Source organism: Equus quagga, chromosome 11 (genome assembly GCF_021613505.1).
Source record: "Equus quagga isolate Etosha38 chromosome 11, UCLA_HA_Equagga_1.0, whole genome shotgun sequence".
NCBI lineage: Eukaryota > Metazoa > Chordata > Mammalia > Perissodactyla > Equidae > Equus > Equus quagga.
The window spans coordinates 30904273-30928299 of record NC_060277.1 but is presented as its reverse complement, the minus strand read 5'-3'; the positions used below and the strand labels follow the sequence as shown (position 1 = coordinate 30928299).

The window sequence follows — 24027 nt, the reverse complement described above, 5'->3', positions numbered from 1 at the left end:
TCAGTTGCTTTTTTAAAAAAAAGATATTGCTAAATATTAAAGTTTTAACTTAAAAGTGGATTTTAAATATGTCATTGTTCAACATGGAGCATGTTTATAACTAGATTTATAATTTAAAAAAGTTTTGTGCTTCTCCAAGAGCTGTCACATCATGTTATCATATAAACCAATCTATAAATTAGAAAGTTAAGCTATTAAGAATAAATTATTCTATAACACCAATAATGATATTCTTGAGAACATTTATCTGCAAATTATTGATGTGTTTGTCTTCTTTTATTCAAAATAAAAAATAGAGCTTTTTTAAAAAAACAACGCAAATATAGCCAAATTCATACTTTTAAGATCTCCAGACCTTCATTGTTTCAAGACTTAGAGATGTGTAAATACAGGTTGTCTCATTAAATATAGCGAATTTTATAATGAGTTTTACTAATTTAAGTGCAATTATACATGCTAACAGCTCAAAGATTTAAATTTTCATTTTCAGGAATCTTCTATTTGGTTAGTGCCACCCTACCATCCAGACACTGTTTAGTAAACTTTTGAAACTTACTAAAAGAGGTTTTAAATAATGGTTAGTATCCTTGTGACTTTCTTTTTTCTTTTTGTAGTCTGTTATATTAATGTGGAGAAACATTTCTGTTGTTGTTTCCGCCCTAAGAAATTTACCTTATTTAATGACACAATTTGTGGGTTTCCATCCCTAAGGAGAAGTGATTTGAAAAGCAAGACAGTTTTCTTTCTCCTCCTCCCTTCCTCAGTCTCTCTCTCCCTTTGTTCCCTCTCTTTCTCTCCCCCTCCTCCTCCTTTTCGCGTTCCTCCTGTCCTTCTGCCCTCCTTTCCTCCCTCTCTTTCTCTCTCATCTTTTCTTCTTCCCCTTCTCCCACCTGCTTTCCTCCTCCCATTCTCCTGCTCCTCCTCCCTTCCTTCTTTTTTATTATAACCTAGGAAACTCCTGTTAAGTGCACTTGGGCTTTTCAAATCCTTATTTCATAGTTCAATAAAAAGACATTTTAAAATTCCAATCATTATATAAAGCAGGAAAGACAATTTGTCTCTATCAAGTGACAACAAGTTAGAACTTTACTTAAAAATCAGATGTAGTAATTTTTTGGCACCATACAACACAGGGAAACAACTGTATTTCCCAATAATCTCTATAGTTTCAACTTTAGATTCTTACATGAATCAAGATACGGAATTTGCATTCTAAAGCTCTAAAAAAGAAAAGAAGATGTGTTTGCACTAGTGCCACAGTGAACAATACTTTCTGGTATCACTGGATTGTTTTAATCTGCCGCATTGATTCCAAACTCTTGCTTAAGTCTAAAGGTTTTCATGAATTTATGATGGATTAGAAATATTCTGTAAGTGAGAAAACAACCTATTGTCTCACAGTGGCTTTATTAGTAACCTAAGATAAAACTAATTTTCGGATAAACTTACTGAGAGATCAAAAAAGAACTGGTAAATTCAGCTTATTCAGAGAAAAAAATTAATAAAAGTCATAATTTGATATTATGTAATCAAGGCTACTGATTGGTTGATTAAAACTTTCTTGATTAAATTTTTCACTTTCTGGTGGATTTTTAAAATAGAGAAAGCCTAGGACAGTAATGGTGAGATTATATGTTTACAATTTTCAGGGTTTCTAAATTGTAAATAAAATTTGCTTAAGATAATTTTAAATTATAAAAGATGAAAATATTCTAGTCTTTGGGATAGGTTTATTAACCACATTTTATATTACTTGGGGTTATAAATTATATATTATATAAAATTGCTTAAAAAGAATTCTATGTGTCTTTATTTGTAGTCTCAAGTTAAGTTTAGGGTACTAAAACAGTTTACTCCTAATTTACTAGAGGTATATTGAATCACTTCATAGTTGAATGGGTATGTACAATTATAAAATTTTTTTCTAAGAAAATTAGTTGCTTAGACCACTCTCTTAGTATGATCAAAAATTGATATATCTGTTCTATTATTTTTTGAAACTAATATAATCAAAATTTCTAAAAATCGAGTTTGCCAAGAAGAGGGTGTTATAAATTATTTAACACTTGGGAAGTTTATTCATTTTAAATGAAGGCTTATTGCAAATAATTCAACGTTGTTCACATCCTATGACATTTTTGTGTCAATGGCATCAAATTCTGACCTTGTTATATTATCTAATCAATTCTTCTGTTAAATGTTTCAACAGAGAGCCACGACTAAGTTACCTCGAGACTATGTATTCCTCCCCCTTTTGGAGTCAGATTTTTCCATTTCTACAATGTTGTCATCATCATCATCTTCATCATCATTATCATCCTGTTCTTAATAAGTACATCTAATAGTAGGTATTAAGCAACAAGAAACACTGTTTCCATATACTGGCTGTCAGAAGTCATATAAATCCTTTAAGAGAAATATGATTCATGAATTTCAGAACTGTATAGTTGAACACATAATAAATAATGCATGGCAGTAACCCTGTAGTTAATGGGGAATTCATGTGTAGCATTTAATCATCACCCATTACAAGTACTAATAAATTAATATTTTTGCTAATTTAATGTTATTAAACATATACCAAAGTTTTACCTGATTCATTAGATAACTTGAATATAGTGCATTTTACTAAGCTTCTGAAAAAACTTTTTTAAGCAATTGAATTAGAAATATTATTAAATAAGAATTAAAATAGAGTTGTGCGGCTATTGTTAATTCAGTCAACATTTAAAGAACACATGTGTGTGCAATCAGTGCCATGAGAACTTGATCTCTGCTCTTTACAATTCAGAGGGATTCGTAGAAGACCTAGAGGCCAGACAGAAAAACATGACAATGAGTGAAAAATACTAAAGAATAAAAGCAAATTGAGTGAAAATAATGAGGCTAGTCAATTGGAAAGCAATTCCTGAATAAGTTAAAATTTGAGTCATGTCCCGAGGTAAGGGCTAAAGTTAGGTTGACATGAAGGATGAAAGAACTTGGCAGGGTACCAGAGCAAGGAGAGGCAAAGGAGAAAAACGTTGGAGGTCCAAGCAAAGAAAACGGTGCGTATAGAGAAAAAAGAGGTGGGGTGGGGGAAGGAGAGAGCTGAATTAGAGAAGTCATAATGGGAAAAATAGGAGATTTAGATTTCAACTGTTTCTTGGAAAGGAAAATTCGATTAATAACATGTTTAAAAGAAAGATTATCCTGGTAATTATGAGCTTTTTGGAAAGAAATAGCCTAGATGTAGAGTTGGGAAGACCTCTAAGGAAACTGTTCAAAGAGTGCGTGAAAGAAAAATGAGGGTATGACCAGGGATGGACAAGAAGGTACTAGGTTAGGGTCAAAATCGCAAAACTGTGTATCAGGGTATCTTGCTGGAGTCTCTGGTGTGAGCTGCGGAGAGTAGCTCACCTTCTCCTTGAATCCGTTTTCTCTGTGGTATACATCCTTACTTTACTTCAGAGGATTAGTGTGAGTGTCATAAAAGATTATGCATGCAAAATATTTTTTAAAAATATGACACAAATATATTAAATGTTTTTATCTTGCATTCTTTTGGAATTAACCTAAGTTTCAAAACAAGAAAGCAGCACACCTAAAGCAAAAAATAAGTCTTTACATGCATATTTGATTAGGTTTATTTCATTATGTTTTCACGTCACTTTTTGGAATTGTGTAAATTTTTCATACTTGTCTTCGTTTTTGGTTGTTGTCTACATTCTTAGTCCTTGCACAGAAAGAGCCTAAGTCTCAGCCCATCTGAATTTCAATATGCAACTGATTCATGATTCTGATTTATATGTAACTGACACAGGCATATCTCAACCAGCTGGGGATGGAGACTAACAAAATTTTGCTTCAAATCTATGACTTTGTAATAGGAGTTTTGAGCAGTATCTAATAATGAGCCCCAGATAAGCAGATTTTCTAGCAAATTTATTGCCAAGGAAATGGGAATTAAGAAAAAAATATGTATCGGGTCATTTTATTTTCTTCAGGGGATAAATTATTTACCAGCTCTTAGTATCAAGCTGATGATGATAAAAAATGCTAATATTTTTTGTGGATTTTTAATGTGCTTCAACTTGCCATTTCATGATTAAATCATATTTGTTTGTAATTGTCATCAATAGTTTTATAGGCATAATCACAAAAAGATATAATAAATACTAGAAATTATCTCCCATATTTTTATGTCTAACTCTGTGAGTGTTATTTTTGTTTTGTTTTGTTTTGAGATGCACAATGAAAAATCATGTTTAAAGAAAATTTTCATATCTTATGTTGTGATCTAGCAAGTAGTAATTTCTTCTAATTTTTTAAATATAAAGAATGGATTTCTGGTTATAGATTTGTGTATGTGTGTTTGTATTTAAATTTTAAAATAGATTTATATCTTATGATGCTAATCAATTTTACATCTGAAAATCTTATTCAATATATATGTAATACATGCATTCCTAATTGGCAGTTCATGTCACTATCAGGTGATTTTCTTTAAGCTAGCCCACTTTGACAAAATATTTTAGTTATCATGTATTCTGTACTAAAGGTATAACAATTTGATATAATCTTTATAATAAAATTTTTTGAATCTTCAAGGCTGCTATGTTGGCAAGGCTGTTGAGAATGATTTTAATATTGTTTCTGAACAGTTGCAGTTTGTCTGTTTGTAATATTTCATTTTCTGTGTTATTCTGTAGAGGTCCTTCTGTAGTGCCATGGTAGAAGAACTGAGGATGTCTTTGAAGTGCCAGCGTCGGTTAAAACACAAGCCACAGGCCCCAGTTATTGTGAAAACAGAAGAAGTTATCAACATGCACACATTTAACGACAGAAGGTTGCCAGGTAAAGAAACCATGGCATAAAGCTGGGAGGCCAAACACCCAAGCACAAACTGTCGTCTTTTTTCCAAACAATTTAGCGAGAATGTTTCCTGTGGAAATATGCAACCTGTGCAAAATAAAATGAGTTACCTCATGCCGCTGTGTCTATGAACTAGAGACTCTGTGATCTAAGCAGTTGCAATGATCAGACTTGATTTACAAGCATCATGGATCAACCAAGTTACACGGGGTTACACTGTTTATCATGGGTTCCTCCCTTCTTCTGAGTGAATGTTACATGCGCATTTTGTGGCTGTTTTCAAATGCAGTCCAGTAAGAAATTGCAGGTTCCTTTTGAAGTCCAACTGTTGCCAGGAGATGGAATATCAATGCCCCAAGGGTAACCAGTAAAAATATCATTAAGAGTAAAAATACTTGGAATCAGCAAAAACTGTAGTGTTAAAGGAACAGTACAGTCTTCTGAACACCCAGACAATAGAGGTGGTGATGTTACTAGCCCCCAGCTACTCAGTATAATGATCATCTGAATAGACAGTATGTGTTTAGAGGATGTGGAAAAAGTGTAATGCAAAACAAATCTGAATATCATGGCAAGTGGAATACAAAGCAGATCTTCATCTGTGTTTTTCTTTCTTTTTGACAGTCTGTGTCACTGATTGAGAGAGAAATGTCAATTACCAAGGCAATAATGTTTTTCTTAAATTCACCAAGGCAGGAGATTTAACGTGTAACTGTACCAGATCCCTACCTATTCCTCCCCACAGCCTTTCCCCAACCCTACACCAAGAATAAAAAAGCAACAGTTGGTTCAGAAAATCTGAATTAAAAAGGATGATGTTTTGCAATCTTTGTCTTAAGTTGTAAAAGAGGGCTGAGTATTGATGGTTATGTGGAAGACTGAAGCTTTCATTCTAACATTAAGATATGTTAATCCAAACCCTCCTTCCTATAAATGAACTTGATGGAGCCTGGGAAGATCTCAGTGAAAGGAGAAAGGGGATTGGTCATCTATAGAAATGTATGTGCGGAGAACTTTTGAGTGGACTGCATTTATCAATACAGTCACAATGTTAAATGAACAAAATTCTTGAGCAGTTTTTTTCAAAAAAATGTTCAGGTTTATTTGTGGAAATGCAAGATTTCTATGAAAATAGTTTTTGTATGGAAATTTTTGTAATACTTTTTATCAACAAAATAAGAACATGTGTTTCTGTCAGGGGTGTGATGTCAAGCATGAATGGTAGTGCGTGTGCACCACCAACGTTTGGTGAAAACTATTTTTATCAAGAAAAAAAGGAATCATAGAAGAGAAATATTTTCAAGTTAGATAATATAAAAGCTAGGTGCACTACCACCACTGCTTACCATGCCACACCCCTGGTTTCCACGAGGCTGACAACATACTGTAATGAACAATTGTGTGTAAAATGGCAAAAGACACAGACCTCTTGACAACATTGTGATAACAGTTGAGTGCACACAGTTTGCTGTTTGAATCCAATGCACAAAATTTAAAAAAAAAATCATTAAAATTATGTCCATTTTACTTTCAGCTTTGACTTTTGTTTTTCTCTTGTATGTGTAAATGAATGCACAATATGCTCATTGCATTAAGGGAATTATATTTCCTGAATTCTTCTAAGTCATCAAGGATGGCCACTTTCCAACTACCTGGAGAAAAGAAGAACGCTCAAGCGAGGAGCTGCTCAGATGTAGGAAAAGCTGGACTGAGATATATAATGTAATCTTTAGGCTTAGAGGAGTTTAAATGCGAAAAATAGCGATTCTGGAGGCAACAGTCGTGATCTTACCTCTTCTATGAGTGGATATTCACTATGTTCACAGGGTTGTGTAAGCCTGTAGAGTGACTATAGATATATTTGAAGTTCAACGCATGTCCAATTTAAGAATTCTTTGTGCATTAATTATGCAGTGTAATTCAGGAAAGGAAGAAGAGATGGGTCAATATCAATAGTTAGTAATGATGTGCTTTAGATGTTAACATCGTAACAGAGCCTTTATTTCAAGTCATAAATTATAATATATACTTTACTAAGCAAAAAAGGTACACATTTTAACTAGAATTCCTGACCAAAAAAAAGGAAAAAAGTTCTGTGACATATTTGTTTATACTCACAAAAGTTGCATAATAAAGTTGCTAAGACCTAATTAAATTAAAAATTAAATGCTCAAGTGTTTTCAAAATTTCTAGTGTCAGAGTTCTTTTAAATTAAAATTCATATTCCGATGATAATTTTGTCCCTAAATTTAATTTTAGAGAGTTACATAAGCCATTGCTAAAATTCTCAGCACTGTTTGTGTCTGTGGTAAATTGCCACAAATAATATATCTCAGAAAAAATGTTCAGAGTTTCAATTATATAAAGCTTTTTATCAATCAGATTCTAAGCAGATTTTAAAGCACTTTTAAATTTCAATTCTTCATTATATTAAACAACTTTAATAACAGGCAGGAAATGACAACTTTTTTAAGTAACAAGAAATAGTTATTTAGATTTTTGGTAAAATTTGACAATAATTTTATTCAAGTATTAAATTGACAAATTTTGAGAAGTGTAAAAAACCTGCTGTATTTTAACTCTAAAAGTAATTTAGAATACATAACCAATGTATAATATTTAATTTTTATCCATTTCCTGTAGGTTTTTACATTATTGCCAAAACAGATATTTCCCTACTCTACAGGTGCTTGTGCATTTATGAGATACTATTCTTAATTTTAATAAAATCTTAATTACTTTCGAAATAATTTCAACCCATGAAAGTATGTCTCCTCGCTCTGTGAAGGCAGTATATTGGAATAAGCATTATTTTCTAGTTTAACACTCGAATTATAAGGAGAGGAAGAGAACACCTGGTCTAGTCAACAATATAACCTGTTGACTCCAGATAATCAATGGAGACACTTATACCACAAATCAATAACTCTAGCCACTATGGAACACTAGGGGGTTGTAGTCATATACACCACAACTAAATAACCACACCAGATGAAAACATCAAGGATTTATATTCTTGTATATCCCAGCTGAGTAATCCTAACAACTGTGAGAATACCAAGGAGATATATTCACATATTTACAAGTGAATAACCCTAACCAGTATGGGAAGACTAAGGGGAGATATTCTAGTTACAAAAACGTAAAATAGATAAGGATAGTTTATTAGCTATAATGTTTCGAGTATTTTGCAACTCAGTTATATATTTTTTTAAATATAAGTTCCTTGTTATTATTAAATGCGTATACGTACTAGATATGTACTAAACACAAATGATTTAAAAGTATTTTAGCGCAACAATACTTTTTCATGTTTGTTTATGATGAAATATATATACAGCAAATTGTGTATACACAATACATATGTGCAGCAGAATTATGGCATCTGGCTGTACTGTGCACCAAAATGTTGCTCACCGGGAATGGGCTGTTCTATGTACTCTGAGACTAGGCTTATTCTTGCTCACCTCCAACTCTGAGGTATAAATTTAATCCGAACACTTTAACAAAGAGAAGAGAGTGCCCAGCTGTTTCAGGAAACAGGGCATGAAAGGTACAAGAAGAACTTCATCAGTGTTTGATCAAAGCAAGCGATATGGGCCAGGCTTTCCTAGGAATTTTGTTCTCAGATTTAAAAGATGGTACAACGGCAATTAGGATTTTGGTCATGACAGTCTTGAGTGTACCTATAATTTGGGTCACACTGCTCCAGTGTGGACTGATGAGTGGCCTTCTGTGTCTGCAGCACAAACATTATTGTGAGATTCTTCCCTTCTCTTACTTTCTGGAGATCCTCTCAGTCTCTCCACTGTGTTGAATCCCCTGTTGCCTCTATCATATGTCCTCCCTTTTTGAGGTCTAGCTCGAATTTTGGTGGCTTCTAGAGAAGGATTGACCGAGAGGTCCATTTTTTGAGATATTTCATGTCTAAAAATGATTTTATTCAATTCTCGTAAATAATTATTAGTTTTTCTAGGTAGGGAATTCTAAGTTGAAAATCATTTTCTTAAATGAATTTGAAGGCATTCTTTCATTGCTTTTTTACTTCCAGTCTACTATGGACAAACCTGAAGTCATTCTGATTCTTTGTACGTCAGTTTCTTTTCAAATCTCTCTTAGGTTCATTTGATCTCTTTGTCCCCAACATCCTGGAATATCCCAATGATAGGCGTGAATCAACTTTCATCCATTGTGCTGGTCTCTTGATGAATTTTTCAATTTAGTTCCTGTTGTCCTTCGGTTTGGGGACAACTTTATGAACTATTTGTTTCATAGTTTCCTTTTTGTTGTTGTTGGTTTTGGTGAGGAAGATTCATCCCGAGCTAACATCAGTTGCAAACCTCCTCTTTTTTCCCTTGATGTTAGCCCTGAGCTAATATCTGTGCCACTCTTCCTCTACTTTATATGTAGGATGCCTCCACAGCATGGCTGATGAGTGGAGCAGGTCTGCACCTGGGATCTGATCCGGCAAAGTGTGGGCTGTCGAAGCAGAGAGTGTAGAACGTTAACCACCTGGCCACGGGGCAGCCCCAATAATTTCCTTTTTTCTGCTTTCTCTATTCACTCTAACAGCTTTTCTTATCTTAACATTGGAGCTCCTGAGCTGTTGAGTCTAAACTTAAGACCTTGCTTTCCCATTTCTCATTTCTGTCATCTTTATATTCCAAATATTGTATTGAGTTTTTCATTTCACCAAATTGTTTTAATTTCTACGAGTTCTTGTTTTATAGCTGTAATATCTTCTCTTACATCTCTGAAGACATTAATTGTAATCTGATGACAATCTCTTCTTCCTGAAAAGACTTCATTTTCCTCCCAGTTCCATTTTTCTGTGTGCTAATTTGAAATTCTATCTTTCATATTAGAGGTTTCTTTCAGATGTTTGTTAATTCTTAGCAACCTGTTAATGACTAAGAAAAGGAAACTGCAATCTGATTTGGAAGCTCTTTGTGCACAGCAGGATGGGGGAGAATATTTATCTAATTTGAGCTCTACCTAGATTAATTTAGATGCACTCTGTGTTGATGAATCCTTCAGAATGTCCCTATCTTGGGATCTTTCCTCTTGGACCTGACAGACTCCCTTGAGAAGTATCTTTTAATTTCTTGCCTGGAGATTAAGGTCCTGACTGCCAATGCTCAATTAATCATGATTAAGACAGCTTGCAATCTCTGCATTCTACATTCAGAATGACTAAGGTCAACTAATCATCTGTTTTCAGTTTAGTACTCAGGCTTCAACTAGACCTGGCATCCTCCAGTCTAGAGTCATTCTTTTTCTCTCTTTTGAGAATAATTCCCCATTGTTTTGCTGAGTTGGTGGAGAACAGGCTCCCAGGGTGAAGAAGAGGGAAAGGAATACAGGGATCCATTTTCAAACGACATTCAGTAAGTCCTCCTTGTTGTATTTTCCCACTTCTGCCTCTAGTTATTAATGTATGCTGTTCAGCTGGTTCCTGGGCCTTTGAGGAATCTGAGATACAATTTGATTGGCTCCCAGCTTTTCACACTGCTCACTTGGGAGTCTATTTTTTTCAGTCTGCTTAGTTAAATATCATTTGTTCATATGATTTTCTCCTTCCAAAATTTGTTGAAATGTTCACCTCTCTTGCTCTCCTTATTCTTGGAGCTTTATATATTTTAAAAAATCTCTAATGTAATTTTTATGGTGAGTGGGGAGCAAAATTTGATGCATACCTTAAATCTTTCAGTCTTACCTGAAACAAGAACCCTTTCTTTAAAGAAAATACGATGCAGAAATCCAGTATAGAAAGCAAATAAAAGCTAGAACTCCTCCAATTCAAATACAGTGGAGACAGAATAGACCTTGCAAAGAATATAATATGCCAATGCTTCTTCTTACCAAATAATTGTTCTAACTCTATATGTAAAGGGCATACTTTCATAATAAAAATGAATTTCACAAAATGGAGCCCAAGAATGTTTCCAAGACAAGGAAGATTTCTATTTTAGTATCTGTCAAATAATGCTAAATTTGGAAGTCCATGTAATTTGTACCCTAAGGGCTTGGGTCTAATTCAAAACATTCCAATTTCTATTTTATAAAGCTCAAGAAACATGTGTTATACTGTAGATAAGGAACACTTTCTTAGTGAACCATGCTGAACTGTAAGAGTTTAAGAATCGTTTTTAATATATTTCCTTACATTGTGCTTTGCTTTCACATTTAGCAGTGTAATTTAAAAAATATTTTAAACAAATATATCGCTGCCTCTTTACAAAAGAGAATTGCTGTTTTCCTATGTTTCAACTAGAGATTTCTATGATCTCTAGTTATAATTCCAAAAAATAACACCCTCAATTCCCAATATACTTAATCTTAAGGTTAATCTGTAGAGTTTAATATCTAATACAACACGTTAATGCTCTGAAAAATCTAAAATCATAAATTCCCCTCACCTTGGTCAAAATTCGTAAGTTTTATGAAAGGGAAAATGAAAAATGAAAAATATAGTATACATATACTCCTTCTATAATATTTTGTAGTATTTTTTAACATTTATCTTACATCTCAACACCTAACTAAGGATTTCCTAGCTCCAGCCCCTGTATCCACATTCCCACCAGGAGGAAGGACAAAAGGAAAAAAAAGTCTTGTTCTTTCCCTGTAAAGGTATGTACCACAGGGTGCCAGCCCAGTGGTGTAGTGGTTAAGTTCACGCACTCTGCTTCAGCGGCCCAGAGTTCACAGGTTCGTATCCTGGGTGCGGACCTACACACTGCTCATCAAACCATGCTGTGGTGGTGTCCCACATACAAAATAGAGGAAGACTGGCAGAGATGTTAGCTCAGGGCCAATCTTCCTCGAGCAAAAAGAGGAAGATTGGCTACAGATGTTAGCTCAGCATCAATCATCCCCCCCCCCCCCCAAAAAAAGGATATGTACCACAAGTTGCACATTACACTGGTCAAAACTTAGCTACATGCCCACACTTAGCTGTAAGGTAGGGTAGGAAATATAGACTTTAATTCAGGCAGCCATGTGCTAGCTAGAAGTCAGGGGTTCTATTACTAAGGAAAATGTATAAACAGATGTGGGGAGACAAATGCAGTCTCTGCCATCCTGGTATTTTCTGATCTCTCACCCCAGCCCACTCAATCCTACCTTGTTCTGTAAACCCCCTTTTTTGCTCATTTACCACCATGTGCCATCTACCAACTACCATTCTCTCTTTTATCAGATTATCTCATATTTTATTGTTTTCCTTTATTTCCTATAACTCTTTCCCTAATGGAAACCTGGATTTTCACTTATGACACTATTTGAGGAAGCAGTTGGCAATGTCTTTGCTCAGCAGAATACCTTTCATTTGGTTATAGTTAAAGACCTACCTCATATCAACCATTGAATCCAAAGATATTCTTTATCATTTTTTAAAAACCTGCACAGTTTGATTAAAATTGTTATTCTGTGCCCTGCCATCATTCATTAATTAAGGATGCACCCACTTGTTTCTATTAAAAAAATCGGTGAATCTACATTATAAACCAGGCTTTGTGTTAGATACTGGGTATGCAAGGAAGATCAAAAAGAGATATGGTGCTTGCTGTGAGAGAGGCTAGAAGAGGAGGCTGCCCTTAAGCAAATGTGCTAAATACATAAATACAAACTGAAGGCAAAGGAATGTGTAATAAGAATGCATTTCAAATATAGGTCAGAGCCAGACCCTAGCAATCAATGCAAGTGACCTTAATGACTTGATCTTGTCCAAAGAGCAATAGGAAAGCTTTCAAATCTCTTAGAAAGAAGCAAGATTGTTGGATAAGATCTGCATTTTGTGAGGAACTCTCAGGCTTCAATTGGGAGCATGGTTTAAATAGCTACCAGAGTGGATATGGGGAGATTAGTGAAGAGGCCACATCAGTAAGCAGTCTGGGTAAGGTATTGTGTTAGTTTGGATTAAACTCAACTGGTAGCAGTGAAGATGAACAGAAAGAGACGGATTCCAAATATATTTAGTAGGCAAGAATTGTTCACATAATTTCATGGTAAATTCAATAAGAAATATAAAGATTACTAACAATTATTTTGCTGTAACTGGAGATAACTGCTTTGTGTGAATTATCTCCTCCAATTCTCTGAGTAACTCTCTGAGACTGGGGCTAATATTATCACCATTTTACAGACAAAGAAAGTACTGAGAGGAGAAATTAAATAAATTTTTAAAAAGACTTACAGGCGTCAAACTCAGGTAGAATGACTCCAATGTTCTTTGCCACTATGCTTGGGCATAGTAATAAACAACAATGACAACTCAATGGCTTATCAAAATGAAGATTTATTTCTTATTTGTGAAAATTCTGTTGTTTTTTTTTTTAACATCTCTCTAAGGCTATGTCCTTCCTGTGGTAATCCATAAACCAGATTGTGTCAATCTTTCAGTACCCTTACGACGCCTTCCCCCAGATCACCTTTAGGGCCCTTTGGCAGGACCTAGTCACATGGTCCTGACCTACTTTAACGGGCTCACAAGTGCTGTAGGCAGTCGTAGTCTGGAAAGTGAGGAAAACTGGTTTTGTGAGAACTAGTAAGAACTACGCTATGCAAATCTGTACTAGATTTCTGGCTGTCCCAACTGATGTTATTATCAACTCAAATAGGACATAGAAGAAACTGGAAGACAGTTTTTTGAGCAAGAGGATGCATTTAGTTTTGTTTTTGACACAACTAGAGATATCCCTGAAATATCCAAGTGGAAATTTCTTGGAAACAATTGATTACACGTGTCAGTTAGAGTCTGGAGTACATATATTCATGTTAAAGTAAGCGTCATAGAGATATTAATTGAAGCAGTGAATGTAGAAACGATGGCTTCAGTAAAGTGTACCAAATGAGGAGAGATGAGGGTCTAAGACAAAGCCTTGACTACGTTTAACCTTTAATTGTTGGGTAAGGAGGGTAATTTTGTAAGGAGATAGTGAATGTGTGGCCAGAGAAATAGGACCATGATATATCAAAACTTTACAATTTTTCTGTTACCCAGAGATGAGTCCATACAGCCTTGTCTTGAGTTAATGTCTTAGCCCTTAATGTCCTACAGATAAGAAATGAGGATGTCCTTAAATTCCTTGCTGCAGGAATGTGATTAAGTTATAGCAACCTTGATGACCAGAAGGAAAGTAATGATATTTACATTGTAAATCTGAAGAGTACCTGAGAGAAGCATCTGCTGGCAACTTGGGCCATTGCTGACATTGGAAGTCAGGTTGACATCAGCGTTATATATTCCCAGGACACTGCCAGCATGTTGTACTGAATTTGATTGGATGCTTCACTTCTAGAACCTTGGCTAACCGAATCCAGGCAGAGAGGGTTCTTATCTTAATCTTCCGACCATTGCTCTGAGTAACACAGGTTCATACGTGATTTGGACCTTGCCATCCTATACCATAAGGAAGCTCACTCAGTGAGTCTAATGGGATTGATACTGGCCTAGGAAGTCCTGCCCATTTGTGTTCACATTTCCTGTGAATATCCATGGATGTCATGCCTGATCTCTCTATATAGAGAGATTGATAAGAGTTTGAAAAGGAAATGCAGGCCCCTGCCGAAAAGGAGGGGTTCCAGGATGCGTGGACCACTCCAAAGCCTACATTTTCTAATTCTCAAGCAAGACTGCACCCTAGTTTAAAGGTGAATAGATATGCCATGTGACTTTTTGACAGTTCCCTACTGAAAGCTGGAGTACTCAGCTTGTGACAGAACACTGGTGTGCAGCTCCCATTGCTTAGTCCATTGACTAGGTAGACACAGCCGTAGAATATTCTTAAGACTTCTCAGACAAGCTCTAAAAAAGACCATGAAATAAGGTTGATAGAAAAATAACGGTTTTTTAGAAGCAGAACAACAACAGTAAATGAGATCTACAATAGTGATCCAATAACTATACTGACCCTCCTTTGCTCCAAGGCCATTTTAGTAACCCACATGTCTAGCCACATCACTGCCTTCAGTGACACAGGGAATATGCCCTCACCTCCAGTTATCAGGCTCTGAAATTATAGTCTCTGAACAAAAGCTCCTGTTTTCTCTTTTCCTACTTCCTCGTTTAGACCTCTTTTACTCCCGTTTTCATCTTTGTGTCCTCAGCATTCTCAAGCTTTCAGTAGTTTCGTTATATCCCTCTTCTTGTCTGCTTTCCTCCAGACAACACACAATGCAAATGAGAATTTCCAGAGAGCCAGAGGGATAGAGAGAGAGAACAAGTATGATGCTGTGGGTTGTCTTCTGAAACTTCATTTCTTAACTTAAAACTATGTTCCCAAGATGTGTTCATGTTTTTCCTGATAGCTTTTGTTTTTTGTTTTTTTTTACTGCTGTGTAATATTTATTGACTGCACCTACTTTAATTTATTTATTTGTTCTCCAGTCAGTGGGTATTAGAATTTTTTTTTTCAAGTTATACATTGTGCTAGTGTATATTTTTTTGTATGTGTCTTCTGGTACTCATGTGTTAACAAGTTTCTTGGACATACATACTCTGAGCCATGTGGGATGTCAATGTTCTACTCTACGGCACTGCCAGAGCCGCTGAACTGATCAGCACCTTAATCAGCAATATGTAAGAGAAACTGGTAATCCATCCCCACTCTAACTCTTGGTCTTAGTCAAAAATTTTTTTTTTTAAATTTTTGCTTATCAAATGTGCCAAATGACATTCTGGTCTTTATTTGTATTTCCATGTTGATTAGTGCCATTGATTTCCTATGTATATTGGCTCCATGTGTTTCATATTCTTTGAAATGTCTTCTCAAGTCTTTTACTAAGGTTTCTATTGAATTATTTTTCTTAATGATTTCTAGGAGTTTACTACTGATATTATCTAATCTGTTATTTGATTTTATTTGCTGCAAGCATCTCCTCCCCATGTGTTACCTATGTGTTTTTTACTTTCTTTAAAGTTTATTTGATGAACAGAGGTTGCTAATCTTCACGTTGCTGAATTTATCTTTCTATTGTTAGTACTTTTGTTACCCTGTTTAAGAAATGCATCCTTTAATGATGACAGAATGATATTCATCTATATGGTTTTCTAAAAATTTTGAAGTTTTACTTTATAATTTTAGTTTAATTCAAATGTGTGCATTCCTTCCCGCCCCCCCCCCCCAATCTGTGTAACCATTTTTTCTCCTCACTTAATTTGTTGAACAGCATCTCCTTCTCTCAATGATCTGCTATGCTACATCTGGAACATATCAAGATTTCACATATGCATGAGTCTGTTTCTGGGTTTATAGTTAATCCTTTCTTATTCTTTGTCTTTAGAAGTATCTCGTATATCAGCTAAATTTCAGAATCAACCTTTCAAGTTATTCACACACATACACACAAAGCTGTTGGAATTTTAATCAGAATGAAATCAAATACCTGTATTAGTTTGGAAAGAATTTTTGTATTTATTTGATATTATCTTCTTACCCATAAACGCTAGTCTTCTTTAATGTCCTTTACAATTTTTTGCCTATAGTTCCCACACATATTTGTTTCATTTATTCTTGGGTAATTTATAGTTTTTGCAGCTGTTGTAAATGGTGTCTTTTTTTAAAATGCTGTTTTTATAGTGTTTGTCGCTTGTATACAGGAATGCATATATGTGCATAAATATATATATATATCTTATATATCCAGTCACCTTGCTAAACTCTCCTTTTTTCCTACATATTTGTCTCAAGATTATTTTGGATTTTCTATGTAAGCAGTACCTGATATGCAAATAATGAATGTCTTATTTCCTCTTTCAATCTTTTGTGTTTAAGTTTCTTCTTGTCTTATGGAGCTGTCTGTGACCTCTAACACAATGTTGAAGGTAGACATCCTTCTCTTTTCCTGACTTTAAAGGCAATGTTTCCAACTTATTTAGCATTGCTCATTTTGCCTCAGTCTTTTGTGATTGCTGCTTAAATCATTATCTTTGCCCCGATTTTCCCCTTTCTCTCAGCTCTTGTCTAGATCTCCATTTGTATTTCAAAGACTGTGCAGACCCTCAAGTTACAAAGATATACATGAACTGTAGTCTATCCCCAGGGAGACACTTTATGAAGATGGCACAGAAATGAACAAGTAAATGCCCTTAAATATTTTGAATTCTTTGTATATACCTGTATAGTGGCCAGACTCTCATTATCTTTCACTATCCAATGCAAGCACTTTCTATTTAGTTTTCCTGGTTCCAATATTTTGCTTTTTAATCCACTCCTCACACTCCCAATAGAATTGTTTACAAAATAGAATCTGATAAATCATTTGTTTACTGCAAAGAGAAAAATAGTCTTTGATTCTTTTTTCTATTCCCCAAAACATAAATAGTAGCTTTTGACACGACATTTAGAGACATTTTGAACTCGAATCAAACTCATTCCAAATTGTCTTTTCAGTTCCATTTCCCTTACTGCAACTGTGTACTCTATGTTTCAAACACGCCAAAGAACTGATTAATAATTTTGCCATGAATTTTCTCATTTCCCACACTTGCTATGCCAGAAAGGTTCTTATCCCCTTCTCTCCCTATGAGAATTTTCTGCCCATTTTTCATGGTCCAGCCCGCATGTAGAAATGTACCTAAGGTCTCTTTACAAAGACTTCCAGGATTTAGCATAGTGTCTTTCACATGGTAGCTGCACAATTATTGGTGATGCATAATTTTTCTTTTGGAAATAATTTTAATTTGTACTTTATAGCCTGAAAAAAGTAAGGGAATTAAAGTTAGTTAAATTTCAGTAGGGTAAATATGAAAATAGAATTTAAAGAAAAATGTTCTTGTGATCGCAGTGGCAACAGACACAGAACTGATAGACGTCATTCATTTATGCCAGTTCAAGTGCAGAATGATATGTTTTAAGGATTTACCTCTACATTGCCATGCTTGTGGTTTTGTTAATTTATTATTCAATCCGTGCTGAAGTAAATCCTATTTGTCACATGTGTCAGTAATGTTTTTGTTAAGGCTAGTTGAAAGTCTATAGATCATGATTTATGATTGACTTTCTTCTAAGGAAAATAATTTGAAACATGTTAATTCCATGACTGTTTCCTAAACACCTCTTGTGAGCCAGATATATCGTTAGCTAAGAATGCGATGGTTAGCAAGCAGACTGGGTTTTTCCGGGAGAGGTTCCAGCATAATGGGTAGGCAAACATTGCACAAATAATCACACAGATAAATATATTGTTACATATTAAACCAGTTACCCGCCATAGTGAGTACAGAGCATAAGAGAGGATGCAGTTCACATTCATAAATAAAGGGAGCCTCTGAGTAAATGAAATTTTAGGCTAAATTGTGAACATTGGAAGAAGAGAGGGATAATGAAAGATCTAGGGAAGAACCACTCAAGGAATAGCACGCGTGAAAACACAGAGGCGGGGAAGATAGACGATAGGTGTAGCTAAAGCACAGTGAGCAAGGAAAAGAATGACCTGAGAGTAAGATTGGCATTTACCTGCAGACTGACTCATTAGAGGCCTTGATGCTGGTGTAAAGAATCTGTATTTTTAGTACAGTCAGAAGCAGTAAAAGTTTTTACTTAGGCAAGTTATGTGATCAAATCTACTTTTCAAAGACAATTTTTGCAGTTGTATTTCTAGATGAGCATCCAAGTAACCCTTGGGGGCCTTCATGAGCCCCTTTACACAAAGGATTGCTTTTGTGTCACTTTACACAAAATGTTGAAAATGCATGGATCTACATACACAAGAACTTATTTTGCTGATTTTCCAAGTAAAAAAAGAAAAAACATTCGTATGTCTACTAGAAGAAAAAGTCCTTCTTGATTATTCAATAAGCAGCTAGGAGGCAATGTCCCATTCTCCTTCACATAGTTTATTTTTGTGTCTACAGAACAAGTTTAAAGCTTAGACTTTCAATAAATATTTGTTGGAAAAAAAATGATCAGTAGCATCTCAGGAAAATAACAAGCCACTAATTAATACTTAAAGTTCTATTGGCAAAGAATGACTGGAGGACGGCGGAGAAGACTGTGCTGTGATCTGGTGATACTGAAGCATTAGGAGAGTCAAGTTGAAAAATCAAGGAATTACAGTAAATAGTATCAAGAAAATGCAATATGAAAAATTTTGTTAATATTACTAAGCTAGTAACAGGATCAGATAGAAAGATGGAACAAAGCATAGGCTACCAGTATAAGTGAAGCTTTTATTTAGCTTTTAATATTAAACTTTAGACTGAAGGAGGAAATGAAGAAATCCTCTAGAGATGATGCCCTTCTTCCAGTCTTTCTCAACGTACTCTTTCTCCATGGGCATTTTATACAACTTCAATGCTTAAATTACTAACTAGATTTCAGTGAATCCCACAGTTATATCGAGCCTAGGATACTTCTCTGATTGCAGACACCTCTGTGTAACCCACTGGGCATCTACAGATTTCCCCCAAATCTCCTCTCTCTGTATTCCATATCCTGTTCAAACTCACTGCTAAGCACTCTCCTAGATGCCAAAGAACCTAAATCACATCTTTACAGTAAATAGATTGAAATCTTTGTGAAAAGTGCTCTTACAGGCATGCACAGGATTTTATGACATTGTGGAGAAGGCACCTAATCAGACGGGAGGCCAGGAAACATCAGGAGATGTACAGACACTGCCTGATGGAACTTATAAATAACTAGGCAAAGTATGGGGTTTGGGGTGGGGAGCATTACTAGTAGAGGGATAAGTCTAAAGACAGAAAAGAGGAACAAGAGCACACCTCATTCAGAAAACTATGAAAGCTTAAATAGGATCCAAATGTTACATTCGAGGTTGTGGGCATATATGGGGGAGGAAAGAAAGATCCTGAAAGAAAGATCCTGAAGGAATGCTGTTCTGAGGAATTTCTACTTACCCATTAGGGAATAGACAATCATTAAAATGTTAATGTGAGTGATTTGATTATATTCATATTTTAGGGAAAAAAAAATCACCTCAGCGGCAGGGTGAGCGTTGGTCTGAGGGAGAACTATATTGGAGTCTGAAAAAAGAAAAAGAAACAAGTGGCTGTTTTTTAATGCCTGTAGGAAAAGCAAAGCAAAGCAAAACCAAAATATAACAAAAAATTAAATTAATAGAAATGGAGATGAAGATGAAGAAATTTGAACAACTTTGAGAGAAATTAAGGAGTTAGAGTCGTAAGATATAATTGCTTGTGGAGAGAAGACGAGGGAGAATGAACTATGACCCCTAGGTTTCTGGCTTGGGCAACAGCATGGAGGATGATGCTCTTGGATACATGGAGGATACAATAGGGTGGGAGAAAATAGGATGCAACAGATTTGCGAGATTGTCTTTCACTCCTGGTTCTCCATCACCTCTATACTATTATTGTTAAATTGTATTAACTTCTCCTCTTGAGTATTTTTTTCATTCATCCAGCAATTATTTAGTAGTGTATAAGTATATTTGACATAATACGTTATCTGAGTTACTCCCTAACCTCAAAGAACTTGAAGTCAACTGTCCTCCCGAGCATTTTTAAATTTATCTTCCTTCCATTACCTCTACTACTGCCTTATTTCACACTTGGTACATTAGCTTATTTCCTTGCCCCTGTTCTTACCTTCTTTTAAATGACCCTTAAAGTTTCTGGCAGAAATAAAACTGTTTCCATTATAACACTAATGACATAATGTATTGGCATTGTTTCCTTGCATGCATCTCTCCACTTTTGGGTCATGTGGTTCTTGTAGGAATAATCTGTATCTCCATTTTCTTTATATTTCTACCTCCTACCATAGTGCTCAACAAATGTTTATTACACTCGATGTCTTTTGAATGAGTGAATGAATGACTGAATCCATTGATAACTAGCACAAATATACTCTTACATCTGTTGAAGCTTGAGAGAGAGACGCCAATGTGGAAAGATGACTCTGTGTTTCCACAAGACTTTGATGTTTTCATCACAGTCCAAGATCTAGTCACAAGTTTTGAAAGTCTAGACTTCTATTTCATCTGTGTTAAGAGTTGTTGGTCTCCACAGAACTATCTTTTGGGGAGCTGTACCTTTAAACCGGTGTGACATATGTATTCAGATGCAAGTTGCTATATTATTTGCAAATGCTTGAGGCTATCACTTTGGAGCAGCATAGTCCAACAGAACTCTCTGTGATGGTCAAAATGCACAGGACCTACAGTGTATAATAAAATAGCCACCAGCCACTCATGGTTATTGAGCATTGAAATGTGCAACTGATAGCAGAAAATTTAATTTTGTTCAGTTTTAATCATTTAAAATTTATGTGTAAATAGCAATAGGTGGCTAGTGGCTACTTCATTGCACAGTGCAACTCTAGAATAAGGAAGGAAATTTTTCTCCCGAGTTGTTTATTTATTGAGTCTTGATTGGCTCTAGTATATACAGTCATGTGCCGCATAACGACGTTGTGGTCAAGGATGGACCACATATACAACAGTGGTCTCATAAGATTAGGGCCATATAGCCTAAGTGTGTAGTAGGCTATACCATTTATAAGTACACTCTATGAGGTTCACACAATGGTGAAACTGCCTAACAATGTGTTTCTCAGAACATACCCTTGTGGTTAAGTGATGCATGACTGTAATGTTACTTTGGTTTGAATTTAGGCTTTGCGTTTGAATCTGGTTTGCCTGGCTTTGACTGCCAACCTGCCTTCTTTTGTTCGAACTCATAAAGCTCTCTTGATCACTTTCACCGCTTCTCACAATCTCAGTTGCAGAGAACCTCTGGTATTGAGCGTTGCCTGGTCTGAGGCTCTGGATCTGGCTCTCAATTCCAGCATCCTACCTCTAGTAGCCATGTCTTTTCTAGATGTGCATTCTGATTGTGCCAATTAGCATTATCTCCAAATCACAATATACTTATGTTTTAACCTGAATGAAAAATTATAAGTGGAACTGAAATATACTATAAGTGTATGTTGGTTTGTCAAGTACAGTCTACCCTTTAAGAAAACCTATATGGGAAGCCAGTTATTTTCGGAAGCGATATAAGACTTGCTGGTGATATGAAATTCAGACTATAGGTAGTGAGTTTTGTGGCTTTTAGCAGCTCAGAGCATCAAGTTATCTTTTTCCTGAAACTTTATCAGTGATCCCCGCTCTGTGCACCTGCCTGAGAAGGGAAAGAATTCTCCTTCTAGTGGACTGCACGTCATCCCTGGGGAGAGTGCTGGAGGCACTCGGGTTATCACTTACACTGGGATTTTCCTTTTTCTATGCTTCAGGTTGACTAAACTCCTTCCTCTTACACTTTCTTTCTCCTTTGAGGAAAAACAATTTTCACATCTTTTAAATTACAATCTCAGTCTTGTTTCACTATTGAGAGTTGTCTTTATTCAAAAGTTCCAGGTTCTTAAGGTTTTCAATGGCTTTGCCACGTTTACATACCCAAGATTTCTCAATTGTTTTGACTTAATTGACTGATCAAATCAGGGAGCAGTCATTAGATTTGGTTCACCTGATCTGTCAATTAATCTTAGATGATTTAACAAATAATTTAAAAGTAGTATAGGTAGAAAACTAAACCTGATTTGTGAAGAAACTTTCTTAAACCTCTTCATATTTGCTATTCTCATTTTTAGATGCCAGATCAGATGCAATAATGTGACCAATACTTTGAGTTCTATCAAGATTGTCTAAATTCTCTATGAACCATTAATCTACATTTGAATATAGTTGACATCAATCTGGTTGGTAATTGGTGAAGAATATTATTATTATGCATCTCAAAAATAAGTGACCTTGCAGTAGATTATAAGGAAAAAAATGAGGTTTTGTACTTAGTAAACACAGTAATAGTAAGGTTCTATCCCTAAAAATCCATTGCAATGAATTCCTAAAATTCAACAATTCTGAGTAAATGACAAATTATGAAAATAAAATTAATATCATATTCGAACGTCTATGTATTGGAACTGGGTTTGGGCAGTGATTTATCTGTAAACACATACAGATGAATCATGAAGCACACATGAAGGAACACGTAAACCCCACAGCTCGTATGACAACTACATAAATCATTTCAAATTCTGCATTTCTAAAGATCGCAATAACTGAAATTCATCCCCTGTGATACTAAAACATTTTATTTGGTGAGCATGAGAAAATTCTCCTGATATTTGGTTAGAGAGCAAATAGAAAATAAGCTTGAGCTGCAAAATATTAGCAGCTGAATATGGCTGTGATTGAAAATAATTTTAAGACTTGGCTCAAAAAGAAACATTGTTTAAACCCATTGGGATGCCTTATATTTTTTAAGCACTCCAAATTATTCCAATACAAGTGATCCAAGAACTTCACTTTGACATGCAATGCATTTTGGTCTGTACATGAAATCATTTCTTTACTATCCTTTGAGAGGTAATACAATGCAGTACAAGAACAGGCTTCAGATTTTAGTAATCATGAGTTTGAATCCAACTTAGTTGTATGAATTTGAGCAAGTTATTTAATCTCAGCTTTCTCATCTGCAATTTATAAAGCTAGGTGGACTAAAAGTATTTATATGTTACTTAGCACAATGTTCTCAGATCTTTTTGAGGGGGATAAGGTGATAGTTTTGTCTTTATCATCCAGCTTTTTCTTCTTTAAGAGAAAAATTCAAAGCATATTATCTCAAAGGAATACTATAAAAAAATCAGATCAATAAAATACTTTGAACCTTAACTTTTAAAATAACTCTTTATAGCATGATGACTATCTATAACCATGATCTAACTGGCGTCAGGGAAAGAAAATTTACAATTAGATCAGAAAAATTTGTGCATAAACTATCCTCTATAGCAGCTGATAAAAAAATATTCATGGGGACACTTTGTACATGGCAGTACTCTCAGGTGTTAATCAATGAAAAATGGAGAGCCATTACTCTGAAATGAATTCTATGTAACTATTTATTAAAATTCAAATCTTGGTTTTTCTGAATAATACTCTAGTAGTTAGGCTGCTTCATAGGAAAATGCAATAAAAATAGTTCTACGTTAATTTCATGATATGGTATTATTATTTTCCCATAAACTTTTTAATGTTTTTAACCATAAAAGCTTGTATATTTGCTATAGGGCTGAATTCAGAAAAGAGTTTAGTCTATCTTGATTTCTGTGATTTAATATAATTTCAAACTGTTTTAATTGCATAATATTTGTGATTGTTGTGTTGCATTTTAATTTCCTTTTA

General features: G+C 35.0%; 1 protein-coding gene across 2 annotated transcripts in view; it reads left to right on the top strand.

Annotated features, from left to right (window-relative positions):
* Positions 1-6387, top strand: part of GRIK2 (glutamate ionotropic receptor kainate type subunit 2) — a 610822-nt gene extending 604435 nt beyond the window's left edge. Inside the window, exons 16-17 of one of the 2 annotated variants that reach the window (XM_046676126.1) lie at positions 2210-2344; positions 4692-6387. In XM_046676126.1, the coding sequence (XP_046532082.1) occupies positions 2210-2329 (120 nt within the window). In that variant the 3' untranslated portion in view covers positions 2330-2344; positions 4692-6387. Of the gene's footprint in view, positions 1-490; positions 539-2209; positions 2345-4691 lie in introns of those variants that run through there. The other variant, XM_046676127.1, reaches the window with a different exon arrangement.
* Positions 6388-24027: the final 17640 nt, after the last annotated feature.